At 39.8% G+C, this 15,265-nt stretch overlaps 1 protein-coding gene across 1 annotated transcript in view; it reads right to left on the bottom strand.

Annotated features, from left to right (window-relative positions):
• The window catches only part of LOC146005505 (uncharacterized), a 106,092-nt gene extending 92,695 nt beyond the window's left edge, over positions 1-13,397 (bottom strand). Inside the window, exons 1-2 of the mRNA XM_083144750.1 lie at positions 13,361-13,397; positions 5,451-5,872 (exon numbers count right to left, since the gene is read on the bottom strand). Coding sequence (XP_083000876.1) covers positions 5,451-5,842 — 392 coding nt within the window. The 5' untranslated portion in view covers positions 5,843-5,872; positions 13,361-13,397. The remainder of the gene's footprint in view (positions 1-5,450; positions 5,873-13,360) is intronic.
• Positions 13,398-15,265: the final 1,868 nt, after the last annotated feature.

The following is a 15,265-nucleotide window of genomic DNA, read 5'->3' as shown; positions in this document are numbered from 1 at the left end:
AGGATTTTATATAATGGAATTTCCCCGGAAAATACTGAAGGGTGCATAATGACCATAAGTGGCGACGCACCCAAACAATTAAAATCAATCAATCTCACGTGACAGATACCGATATATAATGGCACCAAAAAATTGGTATTATCTTTTTTTGACTTGTCAGTATTCAGTTTCCCAAAATTAGCTTTTTTGTTTTAGAACATTTATCTGCCAAATATACCGAAACTTAATACTCCATTGTGCTTTTAAACGATTATTTTAAATTGTAGATCACATGGTCTACGTATTTTCGTGACAGTTTGATATGTTGGAACAGATTTTTGAGGAAGTAAAAGTAAAGTGCTCCCCTGCACTTTTCCATGAAGGTGTATAAGGGTGTGGAGTTAGCACCACGCTCCTGGCTACCTTTATCCCACAAAGTTTCCTCAAGGTACCAGCTTCATATGATGTTGGGTGGGTGCCGGAGCAGTTTGAATAGGCGGAAAACATTTCGGTTCTCCCCCGCAGGGGATTGACCCCAAGTCTCTTGCATAGTAGTCAGACACCCTAACGACTGAGCTCCATTATTACTCGCTTGACAAATACCGATGGAGCGCACTTAGCTTGGTAATTCAAAACATATCTCGTGCGACAAATACGAGGATGTGGATCCTGTGTGACAGTAGATACGCACTCGATCTCCTGTTAGAACCCTGCCACTTTTCTCTGTCATGCAAATGGTTTTGATAGAAGTTGAAAAAATCCTGGGAAATACATGATTTAATGTGGCTGTCGGAATTATTCCAGTTACGTATAACTCTATAGTTTACTCTTGAGTAAAATGTTGGAAAACTTGCATGTTCTATGTACACAAAAAGGCCTAGAAAAGACAAGAATGTTGGATTTCATGGAAATTTTCGTTGTTTTAGGTCATTTCTTTTAAAAAAATCGCTAAAATCTCCAACAATTCACATTTTATGACAAATTCGCATTATTTCGATATTTAGAAAGGGCGAAAAATGTGTCCAGACATCACTGCACATTCCTAAACATAACTTCGCAGCAATTACCATTTTTCACGGTTTTGGCGTTTGCGAAAAATCAATCGGAAATTACTTTCTGGCCACCCCTCGTATAAATCAGTAGATGGAAAGTGAAAATTTAGCAGGGCTGGCAGAAAAAAGTCAATTCTTGAAGAAAGTGATTTGCTTTTATGATTGAATGATTCGAGTAAATATGATATTAAAATATTTATGTATTTATTATTAGTATTTTATTTCATAATATTGGACATTAACCTTACTCAGTGAGAGATTAATGACCATGTCTCACGAGTTTAAACAGACAGGACAGAGAATGGTGTTAATTTCATTGCAATACTAGTGTTGCAGTAAATTTGAGGTTGGGAGCATGCACATGCCAATTTTTAGAACGTTCACCAATGCAGATTTATGTTTCACTTTTTCGTGATAGTATATCGATGCTTTTTATCTGATAACCCATTTTTGACAGATCAAAGCTAAATGGTTAGTGTTGGTAAGTTAATGGTGACGTGCTGTGTCGAACACGATTGGTTAGTCAATTTTCCATCAACGGAACCTTAAATGCTTAGGGCTACTTGGATTTGTTAAATAAACAGGTTTTTTCATCCTTGCTTATGGAAGAAGGTACTTTTTACAGAGTTTTTTTCAATAGTGAGGAACACCAGAACGCTATGGGAACGTCGTGAAGCAGTTTCTGTCCAAAGTTAGTTATCAGATGACAAGGGTCACATATTCTGTATATGAACTTTCTTCTGAACATAAACATTAGCCTCGTCAATGGAAGCGTCACACTGTAAATTGTTCGCGACAACCATTCATAATGAGCAGCTCTTCGTGGATGTATCCGATTAAAATAGAGGGCAATGGCATGCGAACGTCTCTCCCTAGACGTCACTTTGATCTCGATGCATTACCGATGCGCTAAACAAATTTTAAGGCATTTTTCTAACACCTCGAAAAGGAGCAAATTGGTACAAGAATTCAGTCATAACTTTTTACTGGTTAAAGATACGTCGAAAAAAACCTTCACCATTGCATTTCTCGTGAAATTCTAGCACATTTTGATATGTCGCACGACCCCCTTCCCATTTAAAATTCTGAAGTTGAATTCAAGATGGCGGACATCAAGATGGCCGCCGACCATGTGGGTGGCATCAATGTGGTTCCCCCTTGGCCTGATAAAGATTGGTCATCACCATTTCCATGTTGCGCGCTGCAGTGGCCTTGTACCGGGGGTGTTAAGTGACTTATTGAGCCACCCTGTATATCCAGTTTTGTTAGATTCTTCTTGATATCTAAGAATAGTGCAGTGTGATTGTAAACGTATGTTAACTTGTGCGAAACCAGTAATACGTCAGGAAAGAAAACCTTTGTAAGCACTGCTACATTAAATGAGGTGAAGTGAGCCAGAAGAGTAATAAAATTCCAGCAGCATATTTGCAGTCTAAAGCTCTTCTTGTTTATGCCTACGATTTTTGTTGGATGTTGCAGACCGAAGACATCGAACAAAAATCATAAGAGTCCCATGCATGCAATTTCTGTCACATGCTGTAGTGAGATACTTTGTCGGGTGGCGATATTCGACAAAACTCATATGTATCACTGGAACCTATTTGTTTCCATGTTCCTTCAGTTTGCCCAACAAAATGCCTTACTACGACGTTCGACAACTATCGGATGGTGCCACCCTCCCCCATCCCCTCCATCTGTTGACAGTTCTGTCTCCTTACTACTCTCCCATACGGATAAGAAAAAATGATAATTCAATGCATTTTCCACGTAATATTTAGAGGCTTAATTTTTACTCCCTCGATGATATTATATGGTATCATCAGAGTGAGGTCATTCTGACCCGATGAAACCATATGGTATCATGGTGCAGATTACGACATAAATGTGCTTTTTGGACCCTCATACTCTTATGTTTGGGTGGAAACTCTGACACAGGTCTGGAGCAAGCCTGGGTAAATTAATATTGATGATCAACCTCCCCCCCTCTCCGCAACATATCCATGACACATTTCTGAATAGTTTCACTTTTTGGCTCATTATTCAACTTGTATGGCACCCAGGAACATGAAACAAGTTTCAATCTCTTTGGAATCGTCCATTCTTTGAAGAGAATACTAATGTTTGCGCCTTCTCCCGAAAATAGCGAGAGAAGAGGGGGGGGGGGGGCAAACTCCAGATTTTTGTTTTTTTTTCATTGAAATTCGGTGGTCACGCCCCCAACCCCCCTTCCTCGGTTTGGCGATCTTAATTGTACACGGTTGCATGTTATGATGTTTTAGCTGAAAAACAAAACTGATCCGAAGTAGATTGCTTCCATAGTGCCCGAGTTATAACAATTTTCCTCCAAAAATGCTAATTACCTATTTTTCGTAAAAAAAAAAAAAGGAAATCACATTTTGGCTTATTATTCAATTTGTATGAAACCCAAGAACATGAAAGATGTTTCATTCTCTTGAGAAATGTCCATTCTTTAAAAAGGATACTCAAGTTCGCGACTTCTTTCCGAATAGCGGGAGAAGAGGGGGCAAACTCCAGATTTTTATGTTTTTTCATTGAAATTCGGGGGTCGCGCCCCCAGACCCCCCTTCCTCGGTTCGGCGTTCTGAATTGTACACGGTTGCATGCTACGATGTTTTAGCTGCAAAACAAAACTTATCCGAAGTAGATTGCTCCCATAGTGCCCGAGTTAAAACAATTTTCCTCCAAAAATGTAAATTACCTATCTTTCGTAAAAAAAAAAAATCACATTTTGGCTTATTATTCAACTTGTATGGCACCCAAGAACATGAAACATGTTTCATTCTCTTGAGAAATGTCCATTCTTTGAAAAGAATACTAAAGTTTGCGCCTTCTCCCCAAAATAGCGGGACAAGAGGGGGCAAACTCCAGATTTTTGTTTTTTCCATTGAAATTCGGGGGAACTGCCCCACCCACCCCCAGCCCCCCTTCCTCGGTCAGGTGTTCTAAATTGTACACGATTGCATCGCTGATGTTTTAGCTGCAAAACAAAAGTTATCCGAAGTAGATTGCTCCCATAGTGCCCGATTTATAACAATTTTCGTCAAAAGAGTGTTCGAAGTAAATGAAGACGATATTCCCTGACTTTTTTGACACCTCAAATTCCCTGACTTTTCCCGGTTTTTCAGGTTTTCCAGGTCTGTTTCCACCCTGAGTTAGTTATCAAAGAACAAGTTCATTGTTACGATGCATTGCCATCTATTTTTAGCAAGCGTACTGTGCTGTACGCTCAAGGACAAGAGACACCTGCCAGTTGAGGTTTGTAATCCAGTTCAGTGCGTCTGAAATCTTACTGTTAGTGAGCATTATGCTGTACATAGTTTCGCGGCCTTGTGTTCAGTGAGTGAAACTTGGTGATCGACAGTGATTATGGGAGACCTCTTAGTCTAGTGGCTAGAGCGATGGACTCACATCCTCGTGGTCCCGGGTTCGATTCCCAGCCAGGGCACTCCAATTTACGGCTTCCACCCAGCATCTTGAGGCCAATTGGGGAGTCACGTGAATAAATATGTGACAACAAACCGGCTGCGAAGACGCCCGTCTGTAATGGTGGCTAGAGCAACACACCAGCCCTGCGTTCTCCAGCATGCTCCGACCCACACATGGTTGGAGCAAATGCTCACAGATGTTGTTGGCCTAAGCCCAAGGCCACAACAGGCCTGTGGAGTGGAAGGTTTGGTTTGGTTTGACAGTGATTATAGTGGAAAAGAGAAAGCGAGTTGTTGTTGTTGTTGTAAAAAAAAAAAACTGGAGGCAATTTATCGTATGGACAAGGGTGAGTTAGTGAAAAACATTTCCATTTGATACAGAGTAGGGGCTGCAACAGTTTGTGACTGGGGGGAAAAAATGGGAGTTAAATTGAAGATTTTTGTGGTAAAATGGTATCTAAAGACTCTTTAGGGATTCGGTCCACTGTTAAAAAAACTATAAATGAATCCTTTGATGAGGCCTTTTTTATGTAGTTTGAACAGGACCGTGAGCATGGTGTGCCTATTTCCAGACCCATACTTAAGGAAAAGGCATAGAGGTTAAACCAAAAGTTGGGTGGGGATCCTACTTTCTCTGTCAGTATTGGATGGCTAAGTAGGTGGAAAGATCGACACGGGGTGCGTTAGCTGTCTGTAACTGGGGAAAGTCTCTCGGGTGCTGTGGATGATTCGGAAGAGTTTAAGAAGTTCGAAAAACTTATTAATGAAGAAAAATTAAGCCCAGTGTAAATATAACATTTATATTTTTACATAAATTTGTGTATCCTTTGTGTATTTGTTTTCAATCTTTTTTTTTTGTCTGTAGACGAGCCATTGTTCTCAATTTTGTATTTGTTGAGGAAATTTTGAAGTAGTATGAGCAAAGTATTTTAGTACTCTGTTTTATTAATGTGAAAACACTTCATGCACTCACCTTTCTGTCTCTGCAGATGGACATTCATCTTCAATTGCAAGTTCACTCTTGACATCTTCAGGTTCTACATTAACATTGTCACTCTCATCACTTTTGCATGCAACAGCACCAAACTGTGCAATGTCATCACTTGTATCGAAATATTTACTATCCTCCTGTAAAAATTCATTCATCCCAGCACCAGAGTTCAAATATATGTGAAAGGCAACATCCCCTTTCTCTTCGACTTTCATCTGTTCCAACTTTGGTTCAGATTTAATAAATGATGATGATGATGCTGACTGCCAAATGTTTTCGGTTGATTCTTCATTTGCTTCACTCTTGATTGAACAACTCATGAGGTCAGGTTCAACCTTCAGGAGGTTGGACAAAGAGTGATCATGAAACTCCATGTGTGTTGATGAAGGTGAGGCACTTGCAATCTGAAAAGACATATTACACACAAACATCAGATGGTGCTCAAATAGAAGACAAAATACAAGATACATGTATATACATATGCGCGTGTGTAACAAGTAAAACGGGAAAAGGAAACACTGAACAGACAATGGAAAAATTCAAATTTTCGCAGCCATGAGCCGCATCTTCAGTGGTAGAAAAAGATGGTTTAAACGGAAGCTGTGTAAACTTGTAATGTGAGGGTTAGAGAGGGTTGGGGGTGGAGATGGGTTGGTTAGGAAAGTGACTGGGTGACATTTTTCAGGCCAGGGGTTGTGGTTGCACCATTGGCTGATAAAAAGGTTATTAAAATTCCAAAAAATATGTGTAAGATTAATGTGTGGTCTTCCAAGCCATGGCCACTGTAAGTTAAGTTTTGTTAGACTAGGTATTATGACAGCTGCTGCTATCTTTGTATTCTAATGTCTGCTTTATATAAAAGAAAACATTCACATTTATGAGGAGTTAGGGATTTCACATACCTATCAAACCATAAATAGGGATTGTTTAGATGAAATTACAACAAGACACAAAAAACCTTTTACTACATGTCGGTTAAGTTTCACAATGCTATCCCTTTGTCTTTAAGGCAACTGCCCTTTTTAAAATTCAAAAGAGAACTGCAAAAAGTATTGACTGATAATTGTATATATAAGGCAGAAGAATTCTTTGAAATTAATTTTGTTAGGTAGTTGTGTTACGTTTCTTAAGATGCTGTTGGGATGTTTGTTTGTAAGATTTATATATACTTTATTTGTACAAGGCTAGGTTATATTTCTGATGATTGTAATACATGTGATGTTCTCATATGTTTCTACAATAAAAATTATTATTATTATTATTGTTATGTAGGCCCTCTCCCATCTTTTTCATATTGAGGTGTTGATCCTGAGGTTGAGGGTCTTAGATGATTCCCTCCTGCTATAGCTTTTGCCTCATTCTGAATTTTTCAAGCACATTTCTCTTATTGTCTGAAGTTGTGAAATATATTTATTATTGGTAGATTACTCCAGGACACACGAGTCAGAAGACCCATGCTGGGTTATGTTAAAATCAGGAAATACTTTTCTCACGCAAATTCAGCTACTGAAATTTGGTAACAATGTGATCTAAAGTCGTTTTCAAGTTCAGAAGACACAACGGCGCTTATGGAGAAACCGCACAGTGTTGCCAATACTCCGCTAGCTCTTGTCGCCGGGAAATGATGAGCTTCCTTCACAATGAAGGTGTTACATATTTTGTATATATAATATATTTTTTCACGTGTTGGAAAGCCTTTCAAGGGTTAATATGGTGTCTATGAATTTATGTATACGTTGGAAACTGAAAGGTGATCTTCATTTCAGTATTAATGTCGACAGTAATGTAAACAAAAACAACGTGTATTTGCGACAGCACTAATGTTGCTCACAGCAGCAGCATTGGAAATAATTGTCAATTATTAAATTTAAGTAATTGCAATTCTATTATAACAAACTGCATGAAGTTAATATTTTTACTGAATGGAAATAAAATAACAACTCGAAAACTTGGTGGTGATTAGCCGGAATGCTGCGGTGAGTCAGCTCAAGATGGCCAGACAACGTCTCCTTATTTCGCGTGCGGTTCGGGTTATAAAGAAACTATAAATGCGTGGAAGTAATATTTCTGGGAACCTTTGAGTGGTTACAAAAAATAATTTCATTCTTTTCTCCACAACTTTGTCGCTGGAAGTTTTTACATGCAATTACAGAACAAAAAATGGCCAGCAACGACATTTTCTACTGCACGAATATAAAAATCTCCACATACTTTATTTGAATATTTTTTAATGTGAATATGCTTTAAAGTATTGATAAATTCTGAGCACCACCATCACCTATGACAATTAAAAAACAGTGTCAATTTTTTTCATAATGAATGCTTCAATTTTACGGCATGTTTCAACGTTAGGAATGAAAACAATGTAAAAATTTTGTTTTCACAGAAAATTTGCGTTTCTAATTTATCTAAAAATATGTAAGCAAGTTACCAGTTTTTTGTGTTCACCATCGTATTCTCTACAAAATTTCCTGCAAGACTGCAGGTACCGATTTTACGTAAGCTAAATTTGTAAATCGAGAAATTTCACAACAGCGCGCTCATATTTTCCCATAAGAGAAGCATTGTCCATAAGAGCGCATCGTGTCTTCTGAACGTGAAAACGACTCTAGCACAAACTCATTTTTACAGGAGAAAGTACTTATGGAATTCAGTTTCTATAGATTGTTTAAAGGTTGTGGATGTATTTTTTTATCCATCATGCAATCAATTTGAGCGGAAATTCATGTATCTTTCAAAAAAAGTATCTTTCGGACGCACAATTTCCGTTGATGTTATTAGCTTCCTCTACGTGAACCAGATGTCGCGCCTGTCAGTGTTTCCAACCACGACGTTGTTTTGCAAGAAGATGAAAAAATGAAATACGACCCCAAATTTTAACTGTTTGCCTAACGTAACCTAACCTTACCGTGAATGGTTTCTGGGGCTATGCATGAATGGTTTTTGGGGTTATCTGTGAATGGTTTGTGGAGTATTTTTCAGTTAAGAAGGTTGGAAACACTGCATACCCACTGATGATCCACTACGCGTCAAGCTGTGCCCGCCATATTGTGTCTTACGGAAGCGAAAAAGGGAAGAACAATAAATACTCGTAATGTGAAAAATATAAGTTATTTTCTTGACAAAAGCAAAATAACACTTTAAAGAATCTTTCGCAATGCATAATCGGCAAGTACGAATGCTAAAAATGACGAAATAAACGAGTCAAAGTGTTTGTGCGAGATCAAATAGGTAATAATTTAAACACTAGTGAACAGCTAGTAAGTGTATTGACACCATGTGTGTTGCATTATGGACAGCTGGGCAGAATATTGCAAATCAGTGTGTAGCAGTAACTAATACCAAACTGTTAAGATTAAAATCAACTGATTAAGATGTACACAATTTATAATACTGAAGAAGCAGTTATGAAGGTTGGATGTAAAAATGAAGACAGGTCATGTAATGGAGGTATTCAAGTTATTCCTCCGTTCATGGTAAATGGGAAAAAATGTGTTTTTTAATAAAAATTGAAAATGCACTCATCAAATGTCATCTTCATGATTCATCCCAACTAGAAACACAAGAAAAATATAATTATTGGTAGTAGAAAATAAAACTAAGTAGCCTTCTACTTCAAAATATGCATTGGTGAGTACATTACACAGGTTTGTGGCACCAAGTTCCGATTGCTTAAATCCAAATTTATCATAGTGCACAGGCATTTTTTACATGGTTTGATTCCTAATTATGTCCGTTAACACATGCTTCAGTATGCTAGTAAATACCTACTTGTATTGTCTTAGATATGGACTGTTGCTGCCATGAACTCCCAAGTTCGTGGGTTGCAAAGGGGCATTTTGTCTCTAAATGCTTTCGCTATTAGGTGAAGTGGGTTAGCTTTAGAGCTCTTAGCATTTAAATAACACCCTGCATGGTTTAAACAACTCTTCACATATCTAGCATAAAAATATCTATATCGTATAAAAAAATCCACGAAAACCACTATATTTTAAATCTTTACATTTGAAATTTCTCCGGTAAATAATACGGTAAAACTTCGACAGCATCCCAACACCTCTCACAAGTTTATTTCGTCATTTTTAACATTCGTAATTACCTATTCTGCATTGCGAAAGATTCTTCAAGGTGCTATTTTGCTTTTTTCATGAAAAAAAAAGTTCAATTTTTGACATAAAGGGTAAACCATTGATGGGTAAGACTCTACTTTACGACCTTTTCCTAAGGAATACATGTCATATATCGTTGGAAAGCATATTGTATAAGGAATTCAACAACGTAAATATCAAAGCGAGGAAAAATTACCTGGAGGAGGAAATCGATAAAAACCAATGTTGTCCGGATATGCATAATTGAACGTACCGAGGAAATTTTTCGATAATGAAGCACATATTTAGGGGTGAAATGAGTGCTAATGGAACCTAAGTCAACAGGCCTAACCTAACCTCATAGGCATAAATCATCCCCGTGAATGGCTCGTGGGGCTATCGTGAATGATTCATGGGGCTACCTGTGCATGGTTTTTGGAGCTAACGTGAATGGTTTGTGGGGCTACCCGTGCATGGTTTCTGGGGCTAACGTGAATGGTTCGTGGGGCTATTGTGAACAGAAAGTGTAAAAAGAAAAAGGAAAATACCCGAAGAGATGCCAGCTGTCTGCAAGCACGGTTTTGAATGATGCACTAAATTATTACTGGGGATAAACATATTTTACACTATCTACTAGTTTTTGGAACCAGTTCTTTTTCATGCACCATACACACGCACAACGCACCGCGAACACAAAGAAGCAATCACTGCGCAGAATGCAAAGCACAAGCATTCACAACGGGGACACAAAGATGAGCCTGCAGTGTTGTTAACTCCCATTGGTTACCACTAAAGGCCAATAAGGACGTAAATTAGTGTCTAGCCCCAAAAACCAGCCACGAGTAGCCCCACAAACCATCCATGGGTAGCCCCAAAAACCATTGACGTTAGCCCAAAAAATTCACGATAGCCTCACGAACCATCACAGGGATGAGGTATGCCTACAAGGTTAGGCTAGGCTTGTTAGGTTAGGTTCCATTAGCACTCATTTTGTTCAATTTAGCATATATGGACAACATCGGTTTTTCTCGATGAAAGAAAATACCAACAAGAACTTCTAAATGCTACAAAAACTCTTTTCGGTAAGTAGTTTCTTGTGTAAAAATAAAGAAATCTGTTGGGACGCTATCAAAGTTTTACCAATAATACTTATAATCCATGCGGTCTTAGAAAGAGCGTTTCGCAGGCTAACAGCAGATGTCGCTCGCACACTGTTGCCGATACTCTCGTGTCGTATGCTTCTCAGCCGAACAAACAGGCCGAGGCTTTACACGCTCTGGCCATCACCAAACTTACTGAAATAAATGGTTCGTTTCTTCTGCACGCATCAAATTCTGACTGAAAAAAATTATACACATTCACCACCAATTCCCTCGCATCTGACCGTATACTTCTTCCACTACGTAAACCTCCTACAACCAATACAAACACTAACACCACAACAAACACAGGTATCAACATTTCCATCTCGAACACGTATTATATTTTGAGCACAAGTGCGCTCACTTACAAAAGGCAGAGGTCACTCACCCTTCCAGAAGGGTGCAGCGAGCTAGCTGTGGCAACCGGGCTCGCTCATTCGCGGACCTGATTGGTTCTCGCTGACACACCCCCATATTGTCGTCTGCTGCAATCCCGCGAAACGATCTTTCTAAGACCGCATGGATTATAGTGAAGCTTTTACGAGTGCTAATTAGTTTCTCCAAGCTTCGAAATTACTCTCGCAATCTTTTCCAGTATTCGGTAAATGTTTACTATCCTTCGGACACCTGTGGGGCTATGCGTCAATGGTTCGTGGGGCTATGCGAGAATGGCATGTGGGGCTATGAATATTTTTTTCCGAAACCAATTTTTAACTATTGTAACCTATACGTGACCCTACCTAACCTAACCTTACCAGAAATGGTTCGTGGGGCTATGTACGAAATCTGTCCGAAGGATAGTAAACAAGTACCGGAAATGATTAGGTGTTCAAGGCCGTCATGCATCATGTACGCCTGCCATGCCATCTAGTAAGTGGTACCTGTAGCAGGTCAGATAGGTGCAGAAGAGCAGAGAAAGTGCATGGTCGTGAGTGTAGTGTGTTAAAATCGGTCAGCAATGCCACGTCGTCGAATACGGCAGCGATTCCAGCAGGTTTCCCAGTTCGATCGCGGCCGAATTGTTGCATACCGTGAATGCGGATTATCCTACAGTGAGATTGGTGCCCGTGTAGGACGGAATGCATCCACAGTGGTCCGTGTATGGAACCAGGGGTCCAGGAAGGCACTGTAGAGCGATGTAGAGGTTCACAACGTCCGCGTCGGACGACGGAACGAGAGGACAGACGTCTGATATGCATGGCCCTTACAGACAGAACGGCCACGTCAACGAGGATTGTGCATGAAGTACGGGATGTTTTACAACGTCCAGTGTCCCCACGAACCGTGCTTCATTGTTTGGCGAACCGGGGAATTTTTTCCGGCACCCACTGTTGCGGATTCTTCTGACGCTAGAGCATAGGCATTTGCGTCTGAGATGGTGCCAAGACCGTCGTGCATGGATGGTGGAGTGGAATGCTGTAGTGTTCTCTGATGAATCCCGCTTCTGTATACAACATCATGATGGACGTACACGAGTGTGGCGGCACTGTGGCACTAGGCTTCATGATGCCTGCATCATCCATCATCACACAGGGCCTTCATTGGGTATCATGGTATGGGGTGCCATCGCCATAGGTGTTCGTTCAAGTCTCGTACACAGTCAAGGGACATTGAACAGCCAACGGTACATCACACAGGTTCTCACCCCTTTTGCTGTCCCATTAATCCATGCACTGCATAATGCCACTTTTGAACAGGATAACGTGCGCCCCCATGTTGCAAGGAATGTCCTCGCATTTATTGAAGCTAACCACGTGCCCCTGCTTCCTTGGCCAGCACGTTCGCCGGATATGTCGCCAATTGAACATGTCTGGTCCATGGTGGGTCGCCGGCTGGCCCAACTCAGGTTTCCGGCACGTAATGTTGAAGACCTCTGGCACCGTGTGGAAGCCGCTTGGGACGCCATACCGCAAGCAGACATCGAGAGACTCGTTCTGTCCATGCCTCGCCGTGTTGCAGCAGTTATTGCCGCCCGTGGAGGCTGTACATGCTACTAGCTCCTTGGGGTTATGCAACCGGTACTAGTTTACTATCCTTCGGACAGATTTCTTCATTTCTACAGAAGAAACTACTTACCCTAATAAGTTCCTGTACTATTGTCTAACATATGGAAGGTGTTTTGTGTGATGTGGGAATGTTTCATAGCGAAAATTCAACCATTGACGCATAGCCCCACGAACCATTCATACCTAGCCCCACAAAACATTTCCGGTAAGGTTAGGTTAGGTAGGGTCACAATAGGTTCCAATAGTTAAAAATTGGTTTCGAAAAAAATATGCGTAGCCCCACACACCATTCTCGCATAGCCCCACAAACCATTTGTGGAAACGTATGTTCTTCAGTTGCAAAAACACCTTTTTTTTAAAAAAAAAAAAAAGATAAAAAAAACGTGAATACACGTTAAAAAATGATCCTCAAAGGTGATAGGTAAGTACAAATGTCAAAAATTGACGAAACTCAGAAGTTATAGGTGTCCGAAGGATAGTAAACATTTACCAAATTTTTAATGGCGAGCAGTTTATTTTCATGTTCAGATTCTCAAAACCCCGGGCGGACATTTTGCAATCCCGGACAGCACTAAAAAACCAGGACATAAGGTAAGCCTATCTCTAATTAAATTATTATTACCCTCTATTCTGGAATACATACTAATATTACTTACATTACAATTGGTGACAGTTACGTACTTCTCTTCAAATATCTTTGTCACAGATTAATGACTTTGTAGTGATCTTCTTCTTCGTGACCCTTACCGCCGGGTAAATGGCAGTTTTGGTCAAAGGTCTGCGACGTAGTACACTTGTGAGCAGAAGTACTATTGAATCGAAGTCATAGTAAGTTGTGGTCGTAAAGATATTGTAATATTACACTTCACTGTATTTTAGCACTGATCAGAAGCTTGAACATACACACAAATTTCAAAATTGAATACCATTCTCTCTGGCAAAACTATATAATATCCACATCGTACGAGGTGAAGGAGACGATAATAGGGATGGTATGGATATGGGAAATGGTATTTTGGCTCTGTGTAAACTGTTAAAAAGAGCGTGTCTGTATTTGCTCATTAACGGGCAATGGAAGAAGAGATGAACTGGCGTTTGTTTGTTTTCTTGCTAGGTGTTCGTTTGGGCAAACGTGTCCCGTTCGTGGGCGAAGTGTGAAAGTTATCACTTCACGAGGAAGTTTCAGCATAGAATAGTTAGGGTATAGAAGCTCATCCTACATTTAAACCTCGCTGCGCTTTGAAATTGCATTTCCATCGGTGGGTAATAGATGGCGCGGCCGTCTTCTTTTGCTGTTTCCAGCACAAATTGGGGGCAGAGCTCTTTCGGTGACAGTCACGTGGGTTTCAAACGTCCTTATTGGTCAGATCTCTTGTACCCGACGAAGCCGCGACACCTGTGCACCCTACCCCCACGAGTAGGAGAGGGGGAGAATGGACCATGCTTCCTTTTGGCCTGAGGTGGAGGGAAGAAGGGAAAGCTGCGCGGGGACTTCCCGTCCCAAGGTTTTTTTCCTTGTGGTCGATCTATAGCTCTGGGTTGGGGTGTGCGATGCATGTCATCCACCACAAACTCTTCGGAATCTTTTCGTGAAAGTAAGGTTGCCTTTGCCTGTCTTGTGTAATTGATAATAGCTTCTCTGAGTGCTTATTTTAAGGCGAAATTGGTAATGTAAAATGTAGGGATTTTCAACTGGCGCCATAATTTTCAAATTCAGTTCTCAATATATATTTATTTTTTCAAGTTCTCTTATGTAAATTTTCATTATCATTTTTAAAATATGGAGTGCAGCCATGGACGTACACAGTATTTTTCCAGGGAGGGGCAAGGAAGGTAGTTTTTTCCAGGGGGTATGGCAAACAAAGCACATTTTCCCCAATAATAGTGTTGTTCCCTCAAAAAATATTGTTTAAATTTGAATTTATCATATTCATGCAATAATTAACACATATTACTGTGGCTGAAATGAAATTATATGTGAAAAATAGATAGTTTTTTGTTGACTTTCATTTTCCAGGAATGGGACACGGGCCCCCTTGCTCCCCCTTCCGGACGGCCATGAGTGCAGCATGAATTTTCTGCAACACGTATATCGTTAAATCAGAATAACAAACGTGCCATATAATTCTTGAAAGTAAGACTTAAACTATATTCCTAACAATAAACTCCATGATTTCATGTGTATCGCCATTATTTCCATTTATCTGTCGTGGCGAAATTTGAAACATTTAACAATTTTTCTAAGGCACCCTTCTGTTTTTGAAGTTCTTAAAAAATAAGATCTACTATTGACGACAGGCTATGAACAAACAATACCTATAGTTTCTTCGATCACTATGAATTAAAAATTCACCATACTTCTAAAACTTGTAAGTTTGTCTTTATTTTCGAAGAGTGTCAGTAATGTAAATTCACCTCGTATGTGGAGTGAGTTGACCATATGTTCGGGGTCAGTTGACAATATTTGTAGTTGTACCCTTGATATGGTTTGGAATATTTTATTACAAACAATACACTGCCTTTAAAATTACAGATTACAAAAATGTTATCTAATGAACAGC

The sequence above is a fragment of the Lepisma saccharinum genome, chromosome 23 (assembly GCF_977018435.1).
Source record: "Lepisma saccharinum chromosome 23, izLepSacc3.1, whole genome shotgun sequence".
Taxonomy (NCBI): Eukaryota; Metazoa; Arthropoda; class Insecta; order Zygentoma; family Lepismatidae; genus Lepisma; species Lepisma saccharinum.
The sequence above is the reverse complement of the archived record's forward strand: the minus strand, read 5'-3'. Positions and strand labels throughout refer to the sequence as shown.